We start from the raw sequence: 26,701 nt of genomic DNA, 5'->3' as shown, positions 1-26,701 counted from the left end.
AGGCACTGTATACAGTGGATTGGCATCTGGGCTCATGCAAGAAGCTCCGCCTCCCATTTTTCCTCTAGAAGGAGGTGGAGGGAGTTGAAGAATGACCTTATGGTGAAGGAGGCAGCTGGAATGCTCCGTCTTGAAAGTTTCAACCTGGCCAGCCTCCTCGGTGGGCCCCAGGTCTTTGCGTCCTCTCTGCCCTGAGCCACCTCCTTGTGGCGTCCCCGCTTCTGCTGCTCTTATGGCATGTCTCATTCTGCCTGTCCCTCTCTTTTAGCCTGCTTGCATGTCCCTTTTCTCTCTTTACACCCTAAGCTGAAGAGCCCTGAGGTTACATTCTGTGTACCCACCCACCCCAGCTGGCCTTCTTTGCATTTCCCCTTATGGACACCTGGTGGCAGTATTATCCAAGATGTGAACCATACTTGATTTGGCCAAGTTCCTAAGAAGATAGGAGTGTGGGAGAGTGTGTGCAACTGTGCACTTCATGGTATGGAAGAAAGAAAAGGTCCTGCCCTACTTGTAGGGCAGGACAGGAAGTTTTAAAACAACTTTTTTTTTTCCTGAATTCAAGAATAAAACCCATTAATTGCAAAAAATTGAAAAAAATCAGAGACAAGGAAAACAACAAAAACTCCCACTGCACCATATTCTGTACCCTGCACCACCCTGGAGAGAATTACTGATAACATTGGTTTGTATTACCTACCCTGTTACCTCCCCTCTTCCCACTTGCTGGGAAAAAATCATGAAAATATTGATTTTCCTTATTCAAGGATTCTGTATTTGCCAATTTGCCTACTCACTAAAATGTATTTGCAAGCCCAAAATCAACACTCATGGCACTTTAGTGATGATTTGTGGACACTTTCAGGGCTTTGAAAAATTTGAGTCTCCCAGCATGTATGTTGGTTGCTGAGGTTGAACAAGGTGACTCTCTGCCTCCCCGCTCCAACTCTCATGGAGTAAATACGACATGTCCATGATCAAAGGGCATGTATTTACTCCACGAGAGTTGAAACGGGGGGCAGAGAGTCTCAAAACATGGTTCTGCACAGGACAAGTATCAAAGGACACAGATAAAATGTGTGTCCTTTGATATGTGTCCTGTGTAGTCTCATGTTTTTCACATTTTTGTGCCTTTTCTTGGCAACTTCACTGTTTAAAATGGCCCCAAATGTCGTGCTGAAGTGCTGTGTGGCATTCCTCAGCTCAGAAAGGCTGTGATGTGCTTTACGGAGGAAGTGCGTGTGATAGGTAAGCTTCCTGCAGGCTTGAGTCACAGTGCCGTTGGCTGTGAGTTCAATGCTGATGACTCAGCAATGTACATTAAAAAGTAAGGTGTCCTTCAACAGAAGCACACATAAACCAAGGTTATGTATTGATCAGTTGACAAAAATGTTGTGACAGAGGCTGCCAGGAATTTAACCCTGCTTCTTCTCTGAGGTAATGAGTCAGCATTCACTAATTCAGGGTTCATGGTGACCTTATAGATCGTAACTACCATGAATAATGAGAATCAACTATATACATGCAGTTTGGCAAACTGCTTGTGTTGTCTCATCTTTTCTCAGGTTGTTAAAGAGTCATTGAAATGATTTTTTTTGATGGCTGCATAATATTCTGTCAGATGAGTATACCATAACATTTGACCTATTTTTTGGATATATATAATTCAAATTTTCCTCTTTTATAAACAACATTGTGACAAACATCAGCATACAGGAATCTTTGTCCACACTCTGATTGCTTTTCTGTAGGGGAGTTTCTAGAATTGGGGCTGTTAAGCCAGGGGGCTTATTTTTAAGTATTTGATACAGATGGACAAATAGCCTTCCAGAGAGAGTGTACTAATAATACTCCATTGGGTAGTGAAGGAAGGTAAAGAAAAAAGGTAAAGCAAGAAAAAAAGAGAAGCAGAGGAAGAGGAAGAAGCAGCATGGTGTGGCCCTGGCTGAGTGCCTGTGGGTGGAACAGGATGGGGGAAGGCTGGCAGGGATCTCTGGGGCCACAGGCAGTGCTGGCTGGGGTGTGGCAGATGGACCAGCTGCTGTTCAAGCCCCCAGACCCACATCCTGGTGAAGGTAGCCAGGTTGAAGTGTTTGCGATGGAGGAGGGCCAGATGCCTGGGGCAGGGGCTGAAGTAGCCCGTGTGCATCCTATGTGTGTGTTGGGGCAGCCTGTGCCTTCTTATTCCAGGGACCTGGGGCACAGAGTTGGCAGGGCCGCTCAGCTGGGTCTTGTTAAAGTATCTTATTTTAAAATTTTGTTTATCTAATTTTTGAATTAGGTAGTACATTTATTCTATCTATCTATCTATCTATCTATCTATCATCTATCATGAAAAATCTCCCTCTTGCTCTGTACCCCATCCAACAATCAATCCATTTCTTCCTTTTCAAAGAAAACCACTGCAATTAGTTTCTTTTCTATTATTCTGGTTTTGTGATGCACGTGTAAGCAAATATGACTACAGATTCTTTCTTTCTTTTTTTTTTGAGATGGAGTCTCACTCAGTAGCCCAGGCTGGAGTGCAGTGGTGCAATCTCGGCTCATTGCAGCCTCTGCCTCCTGGATTCAGGCAATTCTGATGCCTTGGTCTCCCGAGTAGCTGGTACTATAGGCATGTGACACCACTTCCAGCTAACTTTTGTATTTTTAGTAGAGACAGGGCTTTGCCACATTATCCAGGCTGGTCTTGAACTCCTGACCTCAAGTGATCCACCTGCCTTGGGCTCCCAAAGTGCTGGGATTAAGGCATGAGCCACCGTGCCCAGCCGACTATAGATTTTTATCTTTTAGCTTTTAGCACAAATGGCTGTGTATCATACCACTCTGCGCCTTGCTTTTTTCACTTAATCATATAACTTGGAGATGGTTTCACGTCACTACCTAGAGGCATCCTCATTCTGTTTGACAGCTGCCTAGTACTCCATTGTACGGACGGACCATACTTCATTTAACCTGCTCTCCATTGGTGGACACATGGGTTGTTCCAAATCCTTGCTAGTTCAAGCCATGCTGCAGTGAATAGCCTCACACATATGTCATTCCTCACATGTGCAAGTATTTCTGTAGGACGGGTGTCTAGAGGTAGGATTCATACGGCAGTGGGAACATGCATTTGAAACTACAATACATAGTGGCCAATTGTCCTCTGGAGGGGTCAAACTATTTTGTTTTCCCACCAGCAAAACATGAGCATGCAGTTTTCCCATAGCCTTGCCAACAGTGGTCTATCAGACTTTAGAGATTTTTATGAATCTGATGGGTGAGGAATGGTATTTTGTTGGTTTTCTTTGTGTTTCTTTCTGAGTGGGATGAAGCATCTTTTTATATGTCTCAAGGCCTTGCATCTTCATTCTGTGAACTGTCTCTTCCACTCTTTGCTCTTTCTTCCACTGGATTGGATCGTTGGTCTCTCTTCTTTCCTTACTCCTCTCTTTGCTAACTAACACAAGGGCGAAATCCTGGCACTCAGCCCCACACCCAGCCCTGTGTGGCCTTTGTCTGGGGCTCTTTTTATAGGGAGGAGGGGGAAGGTGGGGGCAGGGGCCAGCACTGGGTGGACCAGGAATGGAGACATCATCCTCACCCCTGGGGACCTGAAGTCTCTGATTTAAGTCAGATGCTCATTAAATGAGATAATGCACATGAAATGCTTAGCACAATGCAGGGCTTATCATAGTAAATGCTCTGAAAAGGCTGCTCATTATTTTCATGTGTAGAACATGGAAATCTACCAGGATCTGTGTATCTGAAACTGAGTCTTTACCTGCTGCACCCGTGTGTGGGTATAGGATCCCTGGGGCTGGCTAAGGGGCCTGGTGTTCCTTATGGACTCCAAGGCCAGGGCTGGCCTGTGAGCTGCTGGTTTGGATCTGGTTTCCACTCCTGTGAGGTTTCTTGTGTGGGAAAAGCCTGGTCTTTAGGGCAGGGCTGGTTGGAGGCAGACTATGGCTTATAAGGTTTGTATCTTCACTGAATTTTCTTTCACTCTGTGACCTCTGTGCATGGCTCCCCTCTCCCATCTCTGATCTCCTAGGGGTCACAGTCTTCCTACATGGTGGATGATCTGGGGGTAATGGGCAAAAGAGCCTTCTGGGCCATAAGGGCCTCTGGGAAAGCCCGTCTGGACTGGACTCAGGGCCCCCACATTTAGGGTCATGGCCATAATGGGAGGTATGGAGGGAGATTTTCAGCCAGAGGTGTGAGTTAAGGGTAGAAGGGCTGTGGCATTCTGACAACCCACCCCACCCTTACCCACTCCCCAGCTCTGGGTCTGACCTTCCATTGAGCTTTGTCTCCGCAAAGATTCCCTGTGTATGAGCCCCCTGCACTAGGCCCCAACCCCAGGGTCTTACACCCAGCCCTAAGGGCAGCCAGCATGGCAGAGAATGGCTACTCGTTGGCATGTGGCCCCGGGGGAGCCCAGAGTCCCCATGGAGCTCGATCAACTTGTCCCCTCCCTGTGTCTTCTAGCTGTGCAGCAAGATCTTGGAGAAGACGGCCAACCCTCAGTGGAACCAGAACATCACACTGCCTGCCATGGTGAGCCTCCTGCCCCCAGTAAACCCAAGGAGGCCCCTGGGGCTCTGGGCTTCGGGAGGTCCAGGGCTCCTGCCTCCCCAGCATCCTGCCGGTATCCCAGACTTCAGCTCGGGGTGGGGAGGGGCTGTTCTATCTTCAAAAGGACTCTTCTCCCAACACGCCTCTATTCCTTCCTCAGTTTCCCTCCATGTGTGAAAAAATGAGGATTCGTGTCATAGACTGGTGAGTTCTGAGTCTTGGAGTCTTTAGGGCGGGCTGTCCTGAGGGGGCGCTGGGTCCCTCAGTTTCATTCGGCTCAGTGACTGGTAGTCAGAGTGTGAGGGAGAAGTTTCAGGTGAGGTAATCTCCCCTTGGGGTAGCCAGGGATGGAGAGGGTGTGGGCAGTTCCTGGGAAGCTTACTCACACCTGCTTGTTGGGAGGTAGGCAGATAAGGAGGAATCATCTCTGAGGGCAGAAGGAGCTGGGAAGACTTCCTGGAGGAGGTGGGGCAGGTGATGGCCTGGCAGGAGGGGTGGGGTTTTGCTAAGCTCACCATGAGGACATTCCAGTGAGGAGAGGCTCACAAACTAAGGGAAGGGGCTGAAAAGAGGAGAGCTTCAGGGAGGATGGGCTGCGGTGCTGCCCTGGGTTGGTGGGATGAAAAGGTAGGGTCCCCATGGTGGAGGAGCAGACCAGATTGCCTGAGCAGGGGACACCATGGCAGCTGTGCAGCAGGTGAGGACAGCAGCTCACGGGCGTCTTAGAAAGATCACAGCATCTAATACTTGTTGAGCACCTACTATACACCAAACCTTGTTCCCAGCAAGCACTTGACACGAGTCATCTCATCTGACCATCAACTCACCGACATCAGTTCACAGATGAGAAGGCAGGTTGGGAAAGACCGAGTGACCTGCCCGAGCTGACAGCTAGCTGGAAAGTAGCTAAGGCCAGGCTTGAACCCAAGCCTGCTGTTTCCAAAGCCTGTGTTCCTAACCACTAGTCCATGCCACCTCCTGCTAGTTGAGGGGAGCTGTCTCTTACACTTGAGGGGAATATTTGGGGTCCACACGTGTGATCTCAGGGCATTGGGCTTCCCAAAAAAGAGAGAGTTGTCCTTTCTTTGCCCCCAAGAAGTCTTGGCTTTGTGGTTCCCCAGCGTGTTCTCCTCTGGTCTCATGCCCATGACACCCCCAACCAGGAGGATAATGAGAGACTAGGGAAAAACCCCCAGGCCACAGAGCCATTAAGCTGTGTGCCAGTTCCCCAGGCCTAAAGAAAACAGCTTGTGAGAATTAGAGGAGAGGAAAGAGAGCCGCCACGAGGGCCTGTGAGGGAGAGGCCGCAAGGGCAGCGACCACGGGTATGTACTGTGGGGAAGCGGTTTGGAGGAAAGATGTGCTTTACATCCCAGAATGATCTCTTCATCTCCGCTCTCCATGTGTGCCGCTCTGACTGCGGGCGATGAGCTGTGCGTGTCTCTGCATGTTTGCGCATGTGGATGTGAGTGGGTGCGGTTGTCTCCTGTGTTGTGGATGTGTCTGGCCCGAGTCCGGGTGAGCTGTGTCAAAGGCATCGGCGTACTGTACAATCCAAACACATTACAGAATCTGGTGGTTGCATCTCTGGTTTGGGTTGAAGTGGCATTTTTATTGTGAGTCTATTTTCAGACTTGCTGTATTTTCCAAAAGCAACCCCAAGCCCCAAAACCCAGCTCTTGGCCAGAAAGCATTCTGCTGCTTCAAGTTCCTATCCAGAAGAGTGCTTTCTTCCCAGAAAATGCAGATAAGCTCTTGTTATTACCTGAATCCTGGAAATAGGATATAGTCCATATGGCCTTTTCTCTGTAACTTAATCTTCCATTTAATTCTTCAGAAATTCCTTTTTCATTAAAAAACCAAACCAAACAACAACAACAAAAAAACCCCAAACCACCCCCTACCTCCATAAAACAGAACCTCTCTCCTCCCACTCTCCTTCCCTCCTCTCCCAATTCAGAGAAGACTGGAGGTCAGAAATCCAATTCCTTTTCAAGTGCTGACCTTTTCTAGGGTTTGGTCATGAAGACTGGGTACAAATGCCATTAACTGTCACTCATCTGGTGCTGAGAATATCACTGTAAAATGTTGCAGGAAATTTTTACTTTCTAGTTTTTTTTTTGCAGGGGGCGCGGTGGGAGGATGGAGTTTCGCTCTTGTCACCCAGGCTGGAGTCCAATGGCGTGATCTTGGCTCATGCAACCTCTGCCTCCTAGGTTCAAGCGATTCTCCTGCCTCAGCCTCCCGAGTAGCAGGGATTACAGGCACACACCACCACCCCTGGCTAATTTTTGTATTTTTAGTAGAAACGGGGCTTCATCATGTTGGCCAGGCTGGTCTTGAACTCCTGATCTCAGGTGATCCATCTGCCTTGGCCTCCCAAAGTGCTGAGATTACGGGCGTGAGCCACTGCACCCTGCTTTTCAGTTCTTATTAATATCATTTACTTGGAAAAATGATACAGATCTGTCTGTGCTGACAATTCATTCTTCCTAATGTAGCGCCGGCGATGGAAAACTTTAAAAATCAAAGCTTAATCACCTCCCTGGGAAATACAAAGAGGAAGAAAGGAGCACAGAAATTGCGCAGAGATTAGGGTACCTTGTAGGGTTAGGATTTCAAAGAAAAATCGAAGCACCATGCCAGGGTGTGCCTTTCACAATGGGGCTGGGATGTGTCATCTGAAGCTGCCCATGGCTAAGGCACTCACAACAGGGAGAGGGGGTCTAAGGGGCACCAAGAAGAAGGGGAAATTACCCAGGAGGAACTTCCTGAAGGAGATGGGTCCTGCCCAGCCCAGTGTTTCTCAGCGTCTGCATCATTGGCATTTGGGGCTGGAATATTCTTTGCTGTGGGGGTTCTCGACCTAGTGGTTTTGACCCCAGGTCTAGCCTACCCGGGAAGCAGCAGGTGGCTGCAATCAAAGCTCTGGTCTCCACGTCAGCATATCTGGCCTCAAATCCCAGCTTTGCCATCTTGGCAAATTATTTAACCTTCTCAACCTTGGCTTTCTCATCTGAACTTGGGGCTAATTGTAGTACCTACCTGGTAGTGCTGATGTGAGAATGAGTGAGTTAAGTCACCTGATGGTTTTAGCACAGTGCTTGGCTCTTAGTACGTGCTCAATAAATGTTAGCTGTTACTGTTTATTATTATCAAAGGAGGCAGGAGTGGGGTTCAGAGGGAGGGTCTGCATAGGATGTGGTTGGCTAATAGGTGAATCAAGCAGTTAACCTCCTTGAGCTCCTGGCCACAGTCCCCTACCCTGGTTGGGGAGCCAAGAAGTGTCCCCCTGGAAGCAGGCCCTATGCCATGCAGGAGCAATGTTCCAGGAGTCAGGACGCCAGGGCTTCCGGCCTGGGCTTGCCCTTCCTCTCCTGATGACCTTGGGCAAGTACCTACATGGCTTTAAGCCTCAGTTTCCTCATGGGTGCAACAGAGATAATAATAAAAGTGCTTGTTTCTCAAGGCTGTGTGAGCCTCCTGTGTGATAAAGGCTAAAAGTGCCCCATTACATACAAAGTCAGATACAAAAAGGAATCGTGTATTACCATTGGCTACTTCAAGACTGTGGCCTTGGAGATAGTTTCTTCCTGGTCACCTAGTTTTCTCCTTGATCTGGACATTTCTTTAGCTCCTGGAGCCTCTCAGTTCTTCCTGGGTCCGGGAACCTGGCTCCCTGAACAGGCCAGTCCCTGGCCCTGCCTCCTTGCCTCTGGCCTCCTCCCTGTCAGCCTGCAGATGTGTCTGTAGAGATCCAGGCTGGCAGCCTGGTTTGGTTGCCTGATGGGATGCTGGTGGTTGGCGAGATGAACTAGTTCCCTCTCAGAGAGTCTTGGGCAAACCTCCTGTGCAGTGTCTTCATCTCTGGGATTACCAGGCCTCAGTAACATACCAAAGTGAAGACCAGAAGCGCTCTCTGCCCGCCCCCTGCCCCCCCATGATGTGTAACCGAGGCCGCATACTTCCTGGGTGGGCTGTGGCCTGCAGTTCCTTTCCTGTGTTCAGGCACTCTCTGCTCCCTTGCTCTAGGGACCGCCTGACTCACAATGACATCGTGGCTACCACCTACCTGAGTATGTCGAAAATCTCTGCACCTGGAGGAGAAATAGAAGGTATGTTCCCTCTTCGTTCTGCCTTTTGACCCCCTGTGCTCTCCCCCGTCCCCCCTCTATCCAGCTTACACTTCTAGTTTTGAGAGTTTGCAGAAAAGGGGAGATTATAAGGCCTCTGTTGCCCATTTTCCACTGAGAAGAGCTCTGGCAATGAAAGAGATGTCTTACAGACATTTAGGGTTCTCCACACTTGGATTGTGGGATATGCCACTGAAGGGCACAAAGAGGATAATTCACTCCTGCAGAGAATATTGGCTGGCTGTGGCCATGCCATCCATCAGGTCCTGCCTTGTCCGACTGTGCTCTAGCAGTTTCAAAAGCTATTGAAATAGCTCTTGTTGTTCTATTAAAAAAGCAACTCATCATCATTTTGTAAAATTTTAAGTAAAGAAATAATCTGAAAGAATATAAAATTTACCTGAAATTACCCATAAGCCCACCCCTCCGGACAAGAACTATTAGCACTCCGAGACCTTTCTGTATGTATGTATATATGTATGTATGTATGTATATGTCTGTACATGCATGGAAGATGTGTGTATTTAATACATGGGTATGTGTATATATACATTAGAACAAATTGTTTTGAAAATTGCTTTTTGATACTTGACAATACAACATAGATATCTTTTCCTGTTATTAAAAGTTCTTCTATAATACAATTTTAAGTGAATACACATATTCCATTATGTGAATGTATCATGATCCACGTTAACTAGTTAATGATGAACATGTAGGTGTTTTCAAATTTTTCCACATTATAAGCAACTAAATTGGCAAGGAATATTTCTGTAGCTGAATCTTTATATAATTCATGAGTTTCCTTTTGGATAAATACCTAAAATTGGAATTGCTGTGTGAAAAGATTTCAACTTTTTTTTTCTTTTTTTTTTTTTGAGATGGAGTCTTGCCCTGTTGCCAGGCTGGAGTGTAGTGGCCCAAACTCAGCTCACTGCAACCTCTGCCTCCCCAGTTCAAGCAATTCTCCTGCCTCAGCCTCCCGAGTAGCTGGGACTACAGGCGCGCGCCACCACGCCTGGCTAATTTTTGTATTTTTAGTAGAGACAGGGTTTTACCATGTTGGCCAGGCTGGTCTCGAACTCCTGGCCTCATGATCCGCCCACCTAGGCCTCCCAAAGTGCTGGGATTACAGGCATGAGTCACCGCACCCAGCCTAGGATTTCAACATTTTTAAGACTTTTGATATTTATCAAAATTGCCCTTCAAAAAGGCTGGGCTACTTTATACTCTCATCATGCCCCTAGGCTTATTTTGCTATACCCTCCCCAACACAGGGTAAAATAATAATATTAAAAAAGAACTTTGTTAATTTTATAGGTGAAAATAGTATTTCATTGTTGCCTTAATTTTCATTTTATTGATAGCTGGTGAAGTTGACCGATTTCAATTTGAATATATTTAAATAATTATTTTATATTTATATATAACATGTTTATATAATTTATATTCATTCTATTATAAATGTCTTATTTATGTTCTCGGTCCATATGAGGAAATGTTTATCTTTTTCTCATACCTTTGTAAGAGTTCTGTATATATATGGATATTAACTTTTCCCCTGTCATATATGTAGTAAATAATTCTTGTTGGCTTTATTTTACCAGTTAATAGTTTTTGACCTATAGAAATTTAAAATTTTTATGTAGCCAAATCTGTTAGTCTTTTCCTTAGGGAATAAGGCAGGGATCTAGCATTACTTTTTTCAAAATTGTTCTTTGGTGATACAAACACTGTATTTTGAGTAATCTTTTCCCTATATTTTGAAATGCTGCCTTTATCACCTACTAAATTCCTAAATGTGTTCTTGGGCCTGTTTCTCTATTATCTTCAATTGGTATGTCTGCTTATTATTTCTTTGGTTTTGATATCTGGGTTATGCTGGCTTCGTAAAATTAATTGTAAAGATTTAAAGTCTTCTCTAACATCTGGAACAGTTTCTATAACATAAGAATACTGTCTTTTGAGGGTTTGAAATAATTCACCCATAAAACCATATGGGCTGGGTGCCCTTTTTGAGTGGGTATAGTAATAGCTCTTTAAAAACTTTTCAATTTCTCCTGTGATGATTGTTATTTTTAGTTTGTCGCTTTTACTCTAGTCAATTTTGATAATTTATATTTTCCTAGAAAAGCATCCATTACATTGAGGTATAATTTATTTACATAGTGTACAGAGCAAATTTTTATAATTTGAATAATTCTCTCTACCTGTGGTGTTTTACTTTTTCTTATTTCTAATGCTATGTATTTGAGTTTTTTTTTCTTGATTAGCTGGTTAGAAGTTTATTTTAAAACTTTATTGGACTTTTAATCTTTGCACTCTTTAACTCTGTTTAGACTGATTTTATTGTTTCCTTCTTTAACTTTCTAGCTTCTTGTCTTTATTTTTAAAATTTCTTATTTAAATAATGAAAGTATGGTTTCTGCCTTCTGTGTCATGCTCAAACCCTAAGGTTCAGCAGACCCTAAGGTTATATTTAACTCTATTAATTTTTTTTTTTAACATTTAAACATTTGATCTATTTTGAATTTATTTTTGTGTGTTTTCTGACAGCAGTCTGATTTGATTCTTTCATAGTTAGTCTATTTTTTTTCCTGACTAGATGCTGCTCATAGGAATTTATCTTTTTTCTTATAGTTTAGAAAATTATTTTAATCTATCTTGGTACAGGACACTTTCCATTGAATTTTGTCTGAGACATGATGAATTCTTAAATCTGAGTTGAGGATTGTTTTTTAAAAATTCTGACATTATGCCATGGACAGCTGAAGGCAGAGTGGGGGAGTGGGGAGAGCTCTAGCTCTCCAGCCCACCAACTTGGGTTCAAATGCTCTTGGCTCTGCTTCTTTGTAACTGAGTGAGTTGCTCCAGTCTCTGTAAAATGGGGCTCTTACAAGTCCCAACCCTCATGAGGCGGTTGTAAAAATCATGAGGTTATAAAAGTAAGGTTCTTATAATGTCTAGTACACAATAACCTTAGAGTAACATTTGCTGTTTATCATCATTAAGATGGGCTTTCTATGTTGCTAATCTGATTTTTTTCTGTACCAATTCTGCCTTTTACTGCTTCGTACGTGGTTTAAAATGGGCTATTGCATTTGTAGTTTCTTGTCAAGCCTTCTTTTCCCCCTGTCACTCCTTTTATATTTTCCTTTACTTCTTTGCTCCTTGTCTGTTCTCTCCCGGCAGTTCTGCTTTGTTCCACAAAAACTACATCTTCTTGTACTCTACTGAGGATTCCAAATCATTTTCTGTAATATGCAGGTGAATGCTTTCCTGAATCTTATGGATGCGGTTTCCATACCCTGGTTGGCTCTCTGCCCTCTCCCTGCTTTATTCACTCTCCCACAAGATCTGTTCAGTGTTGGTATCTCTCACAGATAGGGTGTGTGGGTCTTTCTCTGTCCATCCATCTTCTCAGATCTTTAGCTGGAGGACAGGTTAACGTGCCCAGTTTCTGGCCGACTCTACCCAGTGCTCTTGAAGCTGGAGATCGTCTCCAGATTCTAGATCTGTAGGAGACCTCTAGGAGTTCTTCTCCTAGAAGAGGAGACTGGAGGAGATACCATTTTTTAAAATGTTCTTTTTTTTTTTTTTTTGAGATGGAGTCTTGCTCTTTTCGCCCAGCCTGTAGTGCAGTGGTGTGATCTTGGCTCACTGCAACCTCTGCCTCCTGGGTTCAAGCGATTCTCCTGCCTCAGCCTCCCAAGGAGCCAGGATTACAGTTGTCTGCCACCATACCTGGCTAATATTTTTTATTTTTAGTAGAGACAGGGTTTCACCATGTGGGCCAGGCTGGTCTCAAACTCCTGACCTGAGGTGATCCACCTGCCTTGGCCTCCCAAATGTTAACATCGTTTTTAAGCAAGACATTGTTAACTTAGACTTCTAGCTGCTTGATGTCCTCAGATCCTTCTGTAAATGTAGGCAGCTATCAGAGGCATATACCTGACATTGTTTTTCATTCACCTCATTCTTTTAGGAGATGCTTATTGAACATATGCCTTCTGTCAGGGGCTGGGCATAGAGGGTTGAACAAAATATTCTTGGTTTCACCCTCAGGGAACTTAGAGTCCTGGCAGGCGACAAACAAATAGACAAATAAAAATATGGGTATAAGTTGTCTTAAGTGCCCTCGAAGAAAAGGACATGCATGGTGAAAGAGAATAACAGAGTAGGGGAGAGCTGCTTCTGCCTGATAGAATCAAGGAAGGCTTCTAGGAGGAGGTGTCTTAGGCTGCCAGAGGGGAAGCCACCGGCATGTGAGGAGTAGGAAAGAGTTCCAGGCAGAGGTGATGACATATTCCAAGGCCATGTGGCAAGAAAGAAATGAAAAGACTGGTTTGGCTGAGTTCTCTGAAACATTTAAAGGGCAATTTTTAATTATAGAAAATTTCAAATACACGCAGAAGTAGAGAATTGTACAGTAAACTCCCAGATACCCTCCCTGAGCTTCCACATCTAGCTGCTCTCTGCCTTCTGATTTCGTTGTTGGAACTTAGGACTAGTCCCAGAAACGACCTTCCTGAAGGCACTGCGAACTTCCTCTTCCTGCCCCAGCCCCTCCCTTCCTCTCTGGGGGAACAATCTGTTCCGGGATGTGGCCCCTTCACTAATTGCTGTTCAGATAGTTTCTGAGGAGGGCTGTCTCCTGCACAGGTAGAGAGATTTGGGGGTGGTAATGCAGACAGAGGGTCACCTCACAGGTCAGTACTCTTGGTATGGAAGGAACCTCGTCTTCAGTTTTCTGACTGGCACTGTCTCTCGTCTCTCAATCCAGGGGCAGACAGTGGTGGGGGCACACTGTGGCATTTCTGACTGTTTTCCGACAGTTGTGTTTCATGACGCTGCAGCCGTGCCTACCACCAGCCCCCTGATGGAGAGTTAACATCCCCCGACCTGTCTTCATTTCTATGCTGTGTGAGCCCTCACCTTTCTCTGTGTCCGCAGGAGTGTGTTGGTGGGAAGGTAAGAAAGATGTTTATGTGGTCACTAGATGGCGCTCAGGTCATGGGCAACCCAGCATGCTGCGGAAGGCATTCAAAGTCGGGACCACCTTCCATCACAGATGGTTCTGGAAAGAAATGAGAATCTTCTTGCAACCAGCTAACCGGTTTTGAACATGCAGTTAAATAGCTTGATTTAAGTGGCAGTAAAAGAGTTAAACTTGTGCATCCAACTGGAGCTGTCCTTGATGACTCTCGGACTCTGCCGACTCGTTCCTGCAGAGGTGGGTCCCTTTCTGGGGCCAGGGCCTCTCTCCGGCCTTGAGGTCGGGCCCTTGCCTTGCTCGGGCCAAGCCTCCCCGACTTGCCTGCAGCCCCCTCAGAACGCGTCGCTCCAACTTTCCTTTCAGCCCCTTTTTATGTTGTTTCTCCACGTTGTGGGCTTGTAGCCCATTGGGGCAATAGACAACACTTCTGTTTCCTCACTGCTCTCAAAGACCAAATGAAACTGAACTGTAAAAACAAGTTCTTTCTCTGTATTTCCCCACCTCAAGGTTCACCAGATGATTTGGTTCAACTAGCAGTTTTTGTTTTTCTGTTTTTGTTTTTGTTTCCAGTGAGGACAAGACCTGACACTAACCTCTTAAACACCTCTGCCCACAAATTTGCCTGGGCGCACTAGAGTGTTCCTTGGACCCTGTGCTCTGAAGTATTAAGTAAGAATTTTGTTTTTTAAAAAAGAGTGCTTTCCTTAGAAGCTGCAGGTCTTTTGAGAGGTAACAGGCACATGAGCTCTGTGAAACATACACAGATTCTTTGATAACTTTATACATAGGAAACTCATGCTCCATAAATAGCACTTGTATCCTAGTGTTTTCCATAGTTAAGAAATCCAAAGTTAGTCTCCTTTTGTCTCTGGAATGTAGATGATGCTGATTTCCCAGCAGTTTTCAGTTTCTCCTCTTGCCTGGCGCAAGCGAGAGTCAGGCAGCCAGCCGCCATGGGCTTGGGGATGTGCCGAGAGGCAGAGGGAGCTGGTGGGGCAGACCGCAGGTGACGGCCTCAGCTTCTTCATGCATGTTCCAGGGACTGTGTGCAGGGCTGGGACTTGTGGCTCACTGGGCTGGGAGGTCCTGCTGTCTATCTCCTTCAGCTTCCCCCAGGTGAGGCAGCTGGGCTTCGCTGCTCGGGCCACAGAACTGGGAGCATTCATCTGTGTTTTGGGCTTCCACAGCCCCAGCTTCCTGGGCTGAGGGAAAACACAATAAAACACTTGTGTTTTGGCAGAACGGTGATGTGGACTAAATAGAGGCTTTGTCTTGGGTGGCTTCACTGGTCACTGTGCTCTTGAACTGTCTGCAGACACAGGGGCGAGAGCCCGGGATGGACCTTCACACCCAGAGACTGCGATCCGCCCTCAAGTCAGGAGTCATTGACCTAAGACATCAACAGGGCCGTGTCTTATTACACATTCCCAGTGCCTCCTCCTGCACCTGGTTAGGTTTGCTGAATGAACAAATGAATGAAAGAATGGGTGAATTAGGTTGGGTGCTGTGGCTCACACCTGTAATCCCAGCACTTTGGGAGGCTGAGGTGGGTGGATCACCTGAGTTCAGGAGTTCGAGACCAGCCTGGCTAACATGGTGAAACCCCATCTCTACTAAAAATACAAGAAATAGGTGGTGGTGGGCACCTGGAATCATAGCTACTTGGGAGGCTGAGGCAGAATTGCTGGAACCTGGGAGGCGGAGGTTGCAGTGAGCCGAGATTGCGCCACTGTGCTCCAGTGTGGGCAACAAGAGCAAGACACTGTCTCAATAAATAAATAAATAAATAGAAAGAAAGAATGGGTGAATTAATGAAAAGGTGTGGTTGGGAGGCAGGCTGCTCCGCAGCCACCCACTTGATCCTCTGAGCCACCAGAGCCATGTGTTGGTCAGATGGCCGATGGGATTAGGGGGACATCTGCATCTGGGCTGGACACCAGTCTGCAGCCAGAATTCAAAATCAGTCTGGGTGGGAAGCCAACTTTGCCTCTCTAAGAAGCACATGGGGGTTGGAACTGTGACCTTGGCCTCATTAGCCCAAGATAACGGGCAAGGCCTGTTAGTAATCATTTAGAAGGAGCTTAAAATGTGATCTGTTTCCTTCCGGTGGTCCCTGGCCACTGCTCTCCTCGGGCCTGCAGCTGTGCCTGTGTTGGCCCTCTCGCTGTTGCAGAAAACTCCCCATGAGCAGAGCCCTGGCTCGCCCACAGAAGGAAACCTCTTGCTTTGGAGATGAAGGTGACCATGAACTATGATTTCTGCAGCCCTGGTGTCTGCTGGCTGGCATTCATAGCTGAGGCGTCGCTGAGGAGGGCTGAGGGGCTGGGCCGGGCCCTCCTTGCTGCCTTTGCCCTGTCCTCACTCTGGATGGCCACGCTCCCTTCTCTCTTCTCCACTCTTTCTGTGTCTTTGTGCATTCTTCCTTCACAAAGTTTTCCTCAACCCTTGACTTCTGACTGCAGTCACAGAGCTAGGGGCAAAACGAGTGTTTTCTGGAGGACAGCAACAGGTAAAGGTGAACAAGGAAGGGAAGTAATCAGCAAGTTCACCAACCATGTCCCGGGTGTGCACGTGACCTCAGACTGCGTTACACTTTACTGTTGGAGAAGGAGAATGGGAAGATCAGATTTGGGAAGAGGCAGAAATCAGAGAGGACAGTGGAGGAAGACTGAGGGGTGTCCGTTTCCTTGGCGCATCGCATACCTGCCTAGCAGTGAGGGACAGATTCAGAGTCCATACATGTGCCAGAGCATTTCCTTCCGTGCTTTTCTTATTTCTAGACATTCCTTACCAACATTCAGGGGCACACCCAAGTGTGTAGCGTGTTCAGCTTGTGGACAGTGTCTGGCTCTGTGCTTCCCTGGAAGCGGCCTGTGTCAGAAGCCAGATGCCAGTGCCTGCTGTTGTGAAAATGCAACGTGGAGCCTTCAGGGGGGTGATCCTGGACACGGCCACTAGGTGGAGATGTTGTGCCTTGAAATGTCCCTGCTCAGAGCGCCTGGTTCTAAGCACGACCTGCCTGCGGGCTTGGAGTGTGGGGTGTGCCTTGCTGCCTAGCTCTGGCCCTTTTGTGTCTCTCCACCCTCCCGTTGTGTCTGTACTTTGTTCCCCTCACTTATCTGGCTATCATATGGAAAAGCACATTTTCTTTTCTGAATTATTCCTTGAGTGTATTGAATCAAGTTTTGGGTCTGGTTTTCAACTGGCAAACGGAACACACAGAGTGATGGGCAGGCCAGGTGGGACCCCCAGGGCTCATGGGGTGTTGGGGGCTGCGTCTGGAGAGGCCGTGATGATTTAGTTTATGATAAATTCACAGCTGGGAAGAGGGTGGGGCCTCGGGCCGCATCTGTTTCACACCCGGGAGCTGTCTTTCCATCTGTCTGCCTGCCAGCTCTCCATCCACAGCCTGTTCATGTAACCCGTCCTTCTCCCAGCCATGCCCACCCTAACCCCTTTTCCATTTCTTTACGCTTCAGAGGAGCCTGCAGGTGCTGTCAAGCCTTCGAAAGCCTCAGACTGTACGTTGCTGTCACCTTGGGGACAACCAGGGGAGTGGGGCCTTGGGTTTTGGCTAGAGGGGCGAGGGTGCTGAAGGCATAGGGTTTTTGATTTGCCTGAGGTGGGATTGAGATTCCCCCACAAAGGTAAGTCCCTGGACTTACCTTTGCTGTCACCTCTCGGCCTCTGTGGAGCATGTAAATCATCTGGAATGCTTTAAGGGGCAATTTCCTCCCACTTCCCCCAACCCTTCCTAAATGGGATAGGCTTGGGCTGATGCTCGAGTTAGACCACTCTGTCTGGTAGTGAGGGGTAGGGGCAGGCATGGGGGTCTGGAGTGGGGCAGGGGGAGTGTGAGGTGTTTCAGGGGCCAGGAGGAGGCCAAGAGGAGTTAAAAACTCTTGGAGTTGAAATCCCCAAGGTAAATCATAATTGAGATGATTAACGCAAATAATTAGTAATGCTCCTGTTAGCCCACCTACCTGGGCCTCCCACCTCTCCTGAAGGCCAGTGCCCTGTCTGTGCTGGGGTCTAGGAGAGAGAAGGTGTTGAAGGAGGTGGGGAGGCCCCTGGCTGAGAGGGGAGGTGAGGCTCCAGCCTTCTGGTCCCTCCCTGTCCTGGCCCCTTCCTCATCCCTAGGGTCTGGGCAGGGGCTCGACTCACAGTGCATGACCTTAGGTCTAGCTCAAACGCTTCTTTGCTGAGGCCATTTGTTTTGTGCCTACTTTGGCCCATCCTTGTGTGGACTGATTGGGTCGTTCCAGAGGGTTCCTGTCTCTGGCCCTGCTTTCTACCTTTGGCATTTTGGAAACAACCTCTTCCCCATTCCTCTGAAAGGGACACTGTGGCATTTTAGGGTTTTCAGAGCATGGCCAGTAAAGTCCCATCTGGGAAACTCAGCTGTGAGCTGGAAAATGATGTTAGTAAAAGAGAGCCTCCAGAAAAGGATGAAAGAATGTGGAGAGATTTCCCCTCTTCAGGAGTGTAATTCTCGAACTCTCCTCTGACCTGCTCTGTTAAAAAATTGTTCTTTGTACAATGTGTGTGTGGGGAGGAGATTCTGGGATAAGGCAACGCAGTTAGGGCAGAGGGTATGTGCCTGGGGGCTACCCTAGGGAGGAGGAACGGCTAGCTGGGCTCCATCCCTGGCCTCCTGGGAGATGGTTTCTCTGGTTACCGGGCTCTGGGACCTCTTAGCCCCTCCCCATTGGCTGCAGGGCCTACAGTGCCTATAGAAGCGTAGGATGGAGAGCACATGCAGGACATGCTGGGGGTGGGGCTGGGGAGGGGCATGAGCAGTAGAGGGCCTCAAACCCCAACTTTGTGTGCTGGCTGAGTGCATGGGCTTTGAGGTGGCACCATTCTGGACCCTGCCACCTTGTAGTCTTGTGTTTCTTTGCATCTCCAAGCCTGGGTTTCCTCATCTGTAAAATGAGACTAATAAAAATATGATTGCATCTCAGCATGATGGTGAGGAGTAAAGAGACTTAGGGGAGGGCGTGAGAGCTATCGCTCATGGCGTTCTTCTTTATACACTGACAGGAGCTGCATCTGGTGCATGTGGGGGGGAACTGAGGGCCAGGGGTGGGCTCAGGTTGGAAGGTGGCTGGGTGGAGCATTGGGAAGCCCCACTGGGCCGATCCCTCTAATTGCCACTTGTGTCTCCCAGTGGATGACTACCTGGGCTTCCTCCCCACTTTTGGGCCCTGCTACATCAACCTCTATGGCAGTCCCAGAGAGTTCACGGGCTTCCCAGACCCCTACACAGAGCTCAACACAGGCAAGGTAAGCCGGCTGGAGCCCTGGCAAGGGCAGGATGCCAGATGCCCAGGTCCCTCAGGAGCCCAGGCCTGCATGCAGGGTCTTCCAGCCCCTCCTGGGGGCCCACAACCTGGCAGCCAACCCCTCAGGGAGTTCTCCTTCTGCCCCTTGACGCTGCCTCTGCCTGAGTGCCAGTCTGATCCTTCCATGTTCCTCGCCTTGAAGCACCCAGGCCCCGTCTCTCTGTCTTTGTCTTTTAGGCTGAGTTGGCATCTGGCACTGTCCATCTGGGTGGCTTGTCATATCCCCCGAACTCTCTGGGCCATGCTTTCCTCACCTGCAGGGGGAATGAGGTTGGCTGAGGGACCTCCTGGGTGCCTGAGAGATGAGCTACCTCAGGGCCAGAGGGTGCCCCTTTCCTTCCCCTCCTCCCCTCTGTCTCCCCTGCTCCTTGTGACCTGACCTCCCTGGCAGGGGGAAGGTGTGGCTTATCGTGGCCGGCTTCTGCTCTCCCTGGAGACCAAGCTGGTGGAGCACAGTGAACAGAAGGTGGAGGACCTTCCTGCGGATGACATCCTCCGGGTGGAGGTGACGGGTGTGGCTCTGGGTGGGAGCTGGGCGTCGGGGCGGGGAAGGGATGGCCAGGCCGGGACTGGCCTTGAGGTGTCATGGCGGAGGGAGGACTCAGCTCTGCCCACACGCATCGTGCCTTTACCTCCCCGGGCCTCAGGTCTCAGCTGTAAAGTGGGAATAAATCAACACTTGCCCTACTTCCCTGGAGGGATGATCAGAGGCTCAGAGAAGATAAATGAAAATATTCAAAAAGTCTAGAGCTTGATGCAAAATGAGATGCGATTTTATAATAATAACATAAGGATAGCTAACTGTTAAGTCAAATAAGCACTGAACATGTATCAGGCACTGTGCTGCTGACACCTCTGCCATTACTGACTCCTCCAGCACCATGAGGTGGCTGCTGTTATTATTATTATCCCCATTTCACAGATGAGGAAACAGGCTCAGATATATCAGAGCAACAAATGGTAGAGCTGGGCCTTGTGTCCAGGAGGCAGCTGTGTGGAGTCTGTGTGGTGCTTTAAGCTCTTAGACACAGTGGTCAGATGGCTCTGGTTTGAATCCTGGCTCTAGCACTTACCGGCTGCATCAGTTTCCCTATCTGGAAAGTGGGGGTAATGATTATACTTATCTCATAAGACAGTTGTGGGAATTAAGGAAATTAATACATATATGCAGTAAGCACTTACTAAGTGCTAGCTGTTGCTACTATTTACATTCACCTAACACCCAATTGTCTGACCCCTCTTCTCTCAGTCGTAGGATTGAGTTCCTGTCCTGTCCCCACCCCGTGCTCAGAGCCTGGAGGGGACAATGAGACCCTTTCATCCCAGGCACATGACAGTGGCAGCCCGTGTATCCTGAAGAGCTGGCTGCTGAGGGAGAGACCCTGAGTGGCATGGGGCAGGAGCTCTGGGCAGGCGCCTGGTGGCTTAAAAGCCTTCAGCCCCTCTGAATGGCAGATAAGGCCCAGGTTGCCCCTGCGGGCCCAGTGGGAGCCCCCACTCAGCTGACGTGGTGGTACCATGGCTGCTGGTTTGGATTAGGGGCAGCTTGACCTTGGAGGAGTAGCTCTTATTAGGGAAACGTGGCCAGACACACGCAGACCTGGAATGAGCTTGTTCAGTTAGCAATGAAATCTGGATGCTGTTTCTTTCTTGGGCTACTTGCCACCCGTCAGTCCAGCCAGGAGCTATTGGGTGCCGGTTATGGCCGGGGCCTGCCAGACGTATGTCCCCTCCCCAGCCCGGGTGCCTTTCTTTGCTCCTCCCGTGACCCTCTGGTCTACTCTCTGCTCTCAGAAGTACCTTAGGAGGCGCAAGTACTCCCTGTTTGCGGCCTTCTACTCAGCCACCATGCTGCAGGATGTGGATGACGCCATCCAGTTTGAGGTCAGCATCGGGAACTACGGGAACAAGTTCGACATGACCTGCCTGCCGCTGGCCTCCACCACTCAGTACAGCCGTGCAGTCTTTGATGGTGAGGCAGTGCTCCTGGCTGGGACCCCGATCACAGGATCATAGAGCAGGGGGCCACACCTTAAATCCCGCCTCCCATGGAAAGCTGCCAGAGTCTACTTAAAGGCCCTGGTCCTGGCCCTGGCAAACCTGTTCCAGCCGTCCCCTTGCTCTCCTCCAGGCGAGGGGCCCTGTTACTAGTGCCCACAGATGCAGCTCCTGGGACCAGCTGTGGTCAGCATTGACCCTGACCCATCCTGATCATTTCAAGGAGTCAGCCAGCCTTGGTTTGGACATTTTAGGGAGTATGGCCTTGGGTTTCCCAGGGCAGCTCTAACATCTCCTCAGTTTTGACATGCCCAGGAGCCCTAATGAGAGCTGCAGCTGTCTGCTCAACTCACGAAGGGAGCTCAGGCACCTCTTCAGACACTAGGGAACACGGGTACGGGCCACTCCACGTGTCCAAGGGGGTTCTTAGATGGGAAGGGTGAGCAGGTGCCTGTCTCTGTCCCACGTGTGGTCCCCTTCCCAGCTCTGCCAGTCCTAGCCCTGGAGTGCCCAGGAGGCTGGCACTCTTAGCACCCCATCCCACCTGCCCTCCACTCCTGGCACAGTGCTCAGGCCCGTCTCTCCATTCCAGGGTGCCACTACTACTACCTACCCTGGGGTAACGTGAAACCTGTGGTGGTGCTGTCATCCTACTGGGAGGACATCAGCCATAGAATCGAGACTCAGAACCAGCTGCTTGGGATTGCTGACCGGCTGGTGAGTGAAAACTTGCCCAAAGCTGCACATGCCTATGCATGCACCTGCTACCCCCGCTGCATGGGGTGTCTCAGACCACCACCCACTGGTGCACACACTGACACACGGCTGTGCCTACTGACCTTTGTGGTTGGTGTCCTCCATGTCTTGGCAATACCAGGCTTGTGGTCCTGTCCTGCATGCTTGGAAGAGAAAAGAGGGGATGTGAGCAATCTGAGGCAGCCCCAGTGTGCAGTGGGACACAGAGCAAGGGAGCAGAAGGAAAACCTATGCCACGCAGCAGGGCACGGCCTGGCTGTCGCTCGCTTACTCACTCATTACAGGCCTTTGGACTCGTAATGCACACAAGGGCTTGTGCTAGAAACTTCTAGCCAGAAGCTAGAGGCTAGAGGTGAGCAAGCAGTTGGCTCTGTCTTCAGGGAGTCAGTTTATTAAAGGAGGGCATAGGCTCACTTGCACCTCTCATACAGGGCTTTCCAAACTTAGGTACAGGTGACATTCCAGGGGCAAAGAGATGTGGGGCTCAGAGCAGGGCAGGTGGCCAAGGAGCATCAGGAAGGCATCATAGGCCAGTGAGGGGGCTGTGTCCAGTGCAAGGAGATGGGGGGTGGGAACCCAGCTAGGCCACCATTGCAGGGACCTGGGGGAGGGTGACCAAGCCCTGGGAAGGAGATGGCCTTGGGGGGAAATTGCAGGACTTGAGCTACAAGGCCTTGGTGGCCGACTGGATTTGGGGCTGAGGAAGGGCTATAAGGAGGAACTCAAGTGGCTGGGGAATTGGGAAGCTGGGGAGAAGAGCAGAGCATATGAGGTCAGGTTCTGTTTTGGAGGTGAGGAGGAGCCTTCTGGGGAACCCCCTGCAGATGCTGGATGCTGCAGTCCTGGCACTTGGCCAGAATGGAGGAGAATCACAGGTGGGCAGAGGTGTAGAGGCTAAAGGAGGTGAGGAGGCTGGGCGGGAAGCTGATGGTCCTGGCAGTGGCTGTAGGGGTTTCTGTGGCATGGATGGGGACAGCTGGTGAGAAAGTGGAAGAGACATGTGCAGGCCCTACTGCAGGAGCATGCTCAGATCAGCAGGTGGAGGGAAGGGGGACTGGAGAGGCCTGGGCCTGTCTGTGGGTGGGGAGGTGAGCATGGCTTGAAGGAAAGGTGGACAGAGAAGGGAAAGAGGCCATGGTGGCCCCACCTTCCCAGAGACTGGCAGCTCTAGAGGAAAGAGGAGACCAGCGAATGCTGAGATGGGGAGAACGTGGAGTTGATGCTATATAGCTCCAGTATCTGCCTTCTGGGCCCATCACTGGCTCACAGCAAGACTCCAGACTCCAAGAGGGCAGGGACCGTGTTCTTTCCAGTTCTACAAGATTGGTAGTCCAAGTCCTGAGGAGGTGTCCTTGCTCAGGAAGGCTGGTGGGTGGGGAGGGGTGTGTCGGGGGCTGAGGGACAGTCCTTGGCCTCTCAGCTCAGGGCTGAGGCCCCATGGAGAGGGCTGGAGAAGAGCTCAGTAAGGGCCTGTTTCCCTGGGAGGCAGCACAGGGAGTGAGCAGGCCACGGGAGTTTGAGGAAGGAGCTGTCTGTGATTAGAGGTGGCAGGACCAATCCTGTAGGAGGGAGCTCTTAGTCTGAGCCTCATCGGGTGGTAGAATCTGGAAAGGAGAGAGGGTTCCAGGTGGGGAACAAGAGCAGGCTCGGAGAGGGCCACTTACCTCTGGGAAGCCAGGCCTGGTTTGAGGGTAGCAGGGAGGAGTCAGAAGCCATCAAGTTCTGCCCAAGTCTGCAGACACCCCCTGAGCTCCTCGTGACTACATGTGAGGCTGGAGGTACAGGCATGAGACTGGATGTGTTTGGGCGTGGGAAGCCTCAGAAGGTTCTTGAGCCAGGATAGACCCTGGTTTGTTGGGCCTGGATTCTGCCTTCTTTGCTCTAACTGTTCACTCCTTTTTGGTTCAGTAGCAGTGACAAGGCCTAGGGGTTGGGTCCAGCATGCACCCTCTGCCCTGTGGTGACACACCTGACCCTTGCCTGCCCGTTCCACAGGAAGCTGGCCTGGAGCAGGTCCACCTGGCCCTGAAGGCGCAGTGCTCCACGGAGGACGTGGACTCGCTGGTGGCTCAGCTGACGGATGAGCTCATCGCAGGCTGCAGGTAGGGGGGACCTGGCGCCCCTGGTGCCCACCTCTCCTGGCTCAACTGGGCCTGTTTCGCTGGGAGTGCTCGTGTGTGGCAGTGAGCAATGGCACGTCTCCCAGCCATGCTTGGCCAGCAGTCCAGCCCGTGCTGAGTCCAAAGGTGGTGGAGCCAGCGCAGGAGTTGAAAAGGTGACATTGAGAGCAGGTCATAAATCTCCCTGCAGCAGCGGCAGCTGCGGGCCCGGCGGCCGGCTCACCTGAATGGGGAGCATTGTGTCTCTGATCCCCGACCTCTTATTTCCCTGATGGAATCTCCAGGAGGAGCTGGCTGGGGGGTGGGGTGACGGCGCCCCTCATTCCCTCAAGGCCATGTCGGGGATCATGGTTTCTGTTTAGCTTTCTATTGACATGGCTGATTGTTGACTTCAGGAAAAGAGGGCCCGGGGTGTGGAGGCCCAGCAGAGGGGTGCATCTCACATCTCCTCCGCTGCCATGTGGTTTTGGGGAGCCACCCATGGGTTTTGACCCTTGGTTTTCTCAACTTCAACCTGGCATGAAGAATAACTACTTTATAATATCTTCTAAACAAAGTGCCTGGCCCTTGGGAAGGATTTAATAAATGGTAGCTATAATTATTGCTCAGAAGAAGAAATGTCAGGAGACTTAGCTCCTAGTCTCTTTATCTGACTTGGTGACTTTGGGAAGCTTCTCTTCTCTGGACTTTAGTTTTCTCAGCTGTTAAATGGACTTAAACAGTTGCCCCTCTGCTCTCCACGGGGTTAATATATGCAAATGTGTGAATATATGCAAATGTATTCTATGCTCCCATACGCCTCATCACCCCTCCCTCAGCCTGGCTGTACAGCCCTGCTGAACGCATCTGAGAAACTGATAACCATGGTCACTGATCCAGCATCCCTTCTATTGTTTGTGGCTCAGTTAGGAAGTGTATCTTTATCAAAATATTACCCCAGAGAAATGCTCCCGGCCCAGTAGTGGAATTCCAGACAGGCCATTCACCCATTTCCCCCAACCTTCCTGAAGCCTGGCAGGCTCAGTGCCAGATGCCCAGAGCATACTGACAAAGGTACAACTTCAGCCCTCCAGGGATGGTTGGATGCAAAAAATGGGCAGAGGAGGTAAAGTGCGTTAGGAAGTTAGAGGTGAGCACTGTAGGAGCTCCAAGCAGGTGCATCTCATTCCCACAAATTGAATTCAGGGAAGCTTCTTGGAGAAGGGGATGCCTGAGGTGGACTTTGAGGGAGGAGCAGGAGTTAGCCTTTGGAGAGGGGACTGCCAGGGCAAAGGCACAGAAGCCTGAAATGCCTGCTGCCTCCTGGGTGGGGGAAGTGGCAGGAGAGGCTGTTGCCCAATTGGGCGGCCCCGAGGGTCTCTGCTAAGGAGAGCTCAGCCCTGGGAGCAAGGCCGAGGGAAAGGTGATCCCAGGGTCTAAATGCTGCAATGTGAGGAATGGACTGGTGGTGGCGGCGAATGGCAGGTGCTGGGACCAGGGGAGGGGAGACTGGACATACGGCAGGTGAGCTGTGATGATGGTGTAACTAAGACAGTGATAGTGGGAGGGGTGGGGGCTAGGGCAGCATGGACTATTTAGGAGGGATTATGATGACAAGCAGTCTTCTGTGCCAGGCATTGTCCTAAGAATTTTACATGTATTAACCAACCATGAAATCTTATGAACTAGAAAGTAGGCTGGGTGTGGAGGCTCACAGCTGTAATCCCAGCACTTTGGGAGACTGAGGCAGACAGATCACTTGAGGTCAGGAGTTCAAGACCAGCCTGGCCCCATCTCTACTAAAAATACAAAAATTAGCCATGTGTGGTGGCGGGTGCCTGTAATCCCAGCTACTTGGGAGGCTGAGACAGCAGAATTGCTTGAACCCAGGAGGTGGATGTTGCAGTGAGCTGAGATTGTGCCCCTACACTCCAGACTGGGTGACAGAGCAAGACTCTGTCTCAAAAAAAAAAAAAAGTAAATGACCCTCGTTTTACAGATAGGAAACTGAGGCACAGAGAGGTTAACTTGCCCAGATTCACACACCTAGTGAGTGGCAGGACCCCCTTGCTGTGCTGCTCTGTAATGGACAGAACCTGATGATGGGGTGAATATGGGAGCCACAGAAGGGTTCAGAATGGTCCCCTGATCCTGGCCAGGGGGGCTAGGTGGGCATGGGGGCTGTGCTCTGAGAGGGTCAGCAGGAGGAGGAGCCAGTTGAGGGGGAGGTGAGGCATTCAGGACAGGCTGTGTTGAGGTATCTGTGAGGAAGCTGGCCTGTGGTCTGGAGGTGGGAGGACAGAGTGGGGTTGGAGGGGCACATATGGGCACGGTCAGCCTGTGGTGGCTGCAGCCACTGGGTGAGCTCCCCAGGGCATCCCCGGGGCCCCAGATCCCACCTGCAAGGTGACTCATGGTGCCATGTTGGCACCACCTTGGGTGAGGTGGGTGGGCCAGGACTCTGGGTTCTACCCGTGGCCCTGCACATGACCCCCGTGTTGTTTGTAGCTTGGCAGGTCTGAGGAGCCTGGGACATCTGAGACCTGTGGGCCCTGAGTCCTTGGCTGCCCTCAGTGACCTCTGCAGGGCTCTGCTCTTGGAGGATCTGCCTACAAACAGTTCTGGCGCCTTTGAGTCACTCTCCTGGGGTTGGAAGAGTGGCTGGGCCTCCCAGCAGGGAGGCTGGTTCCAGCTCAGGAGCTTGGGAGGGGAACTGGGTTCCCGTCCTCTTGAGAATGCATAATGGCTCTCTTGGGGGGGGGAATTCCAGGCAGCAGGAGCAATTCGCTCAGCTCCACCTGAGGCCACTGAGTG

The 26,701-nt window shown here is 49.9% G+C and overlaps 1 protein-coding gene across 15 annotated transcripts in view; it reads left to right on the top strand.

The window, feature by feature from the left end:
- Positions 1-26,701, top strand: part of DYSF (dysferlin) — a 234,636-nt gene that overhangs the window by 79,949 nt on the left and 127,986 nt on the right. For 8 of the 15 annotated variants that reach the window (XM_003808180.8, XM_003808176.8, XM_003808175.8 and 5 more), the window contains 8 exons: positions 4,474-4,542; positions 4,721-4,764; positions 8,593-8,675; positions 18,860-18,975; positions 19,426-19,539; positions 20,829-21,006; positions 21,625-21,749; positions 23,784-23,890. In XM_003808180.8, the coding sequence (XP_003808228.3) occupies positions 4,474-4,542; positions 4,721-4,764; positions 8,593-8,675; positions 18,860-18,975; positions 19,426-19,539; positions 20,829-21,006; positions 21,625-21,749; positions 23,784-23,890 (836 nt within the window). Of the gene's footprint in view, positions 1-4,473; positions 4,543-4,720; positions 4,765-8,592; positions 8,676-17,168; positions 17,211-18,859; positions 18,976-19,425; positions 19,540-20,828; positions 21,007-21,624; positions 21,750-23,783; positions 23,891-26,701 lie in introns of all 15 variants that reach the window. The other 7 variants (XM_063594854.1, XM_003808179.8, XM_003808177.8 and 4 more) reach the window with 1 other exon arrangement.

Source organism: Pan paniscus, chromosome 12, assembly GCF_029289425.2.
Source record: "Pan paniscus chromosome 12, NHGRI_mPanPan1-v2.0_pri, whole genome shotgun sequence".
NCBI lineage: Eukaryota > Metazoa > Chordata > Mammalia > Primates > Hominidae > Pan > Pan paniscus.
Note: the sequence above shows the minus strand (reverse complement) of the source record. Positions and strands in the feature narration are given on the sequence as shown.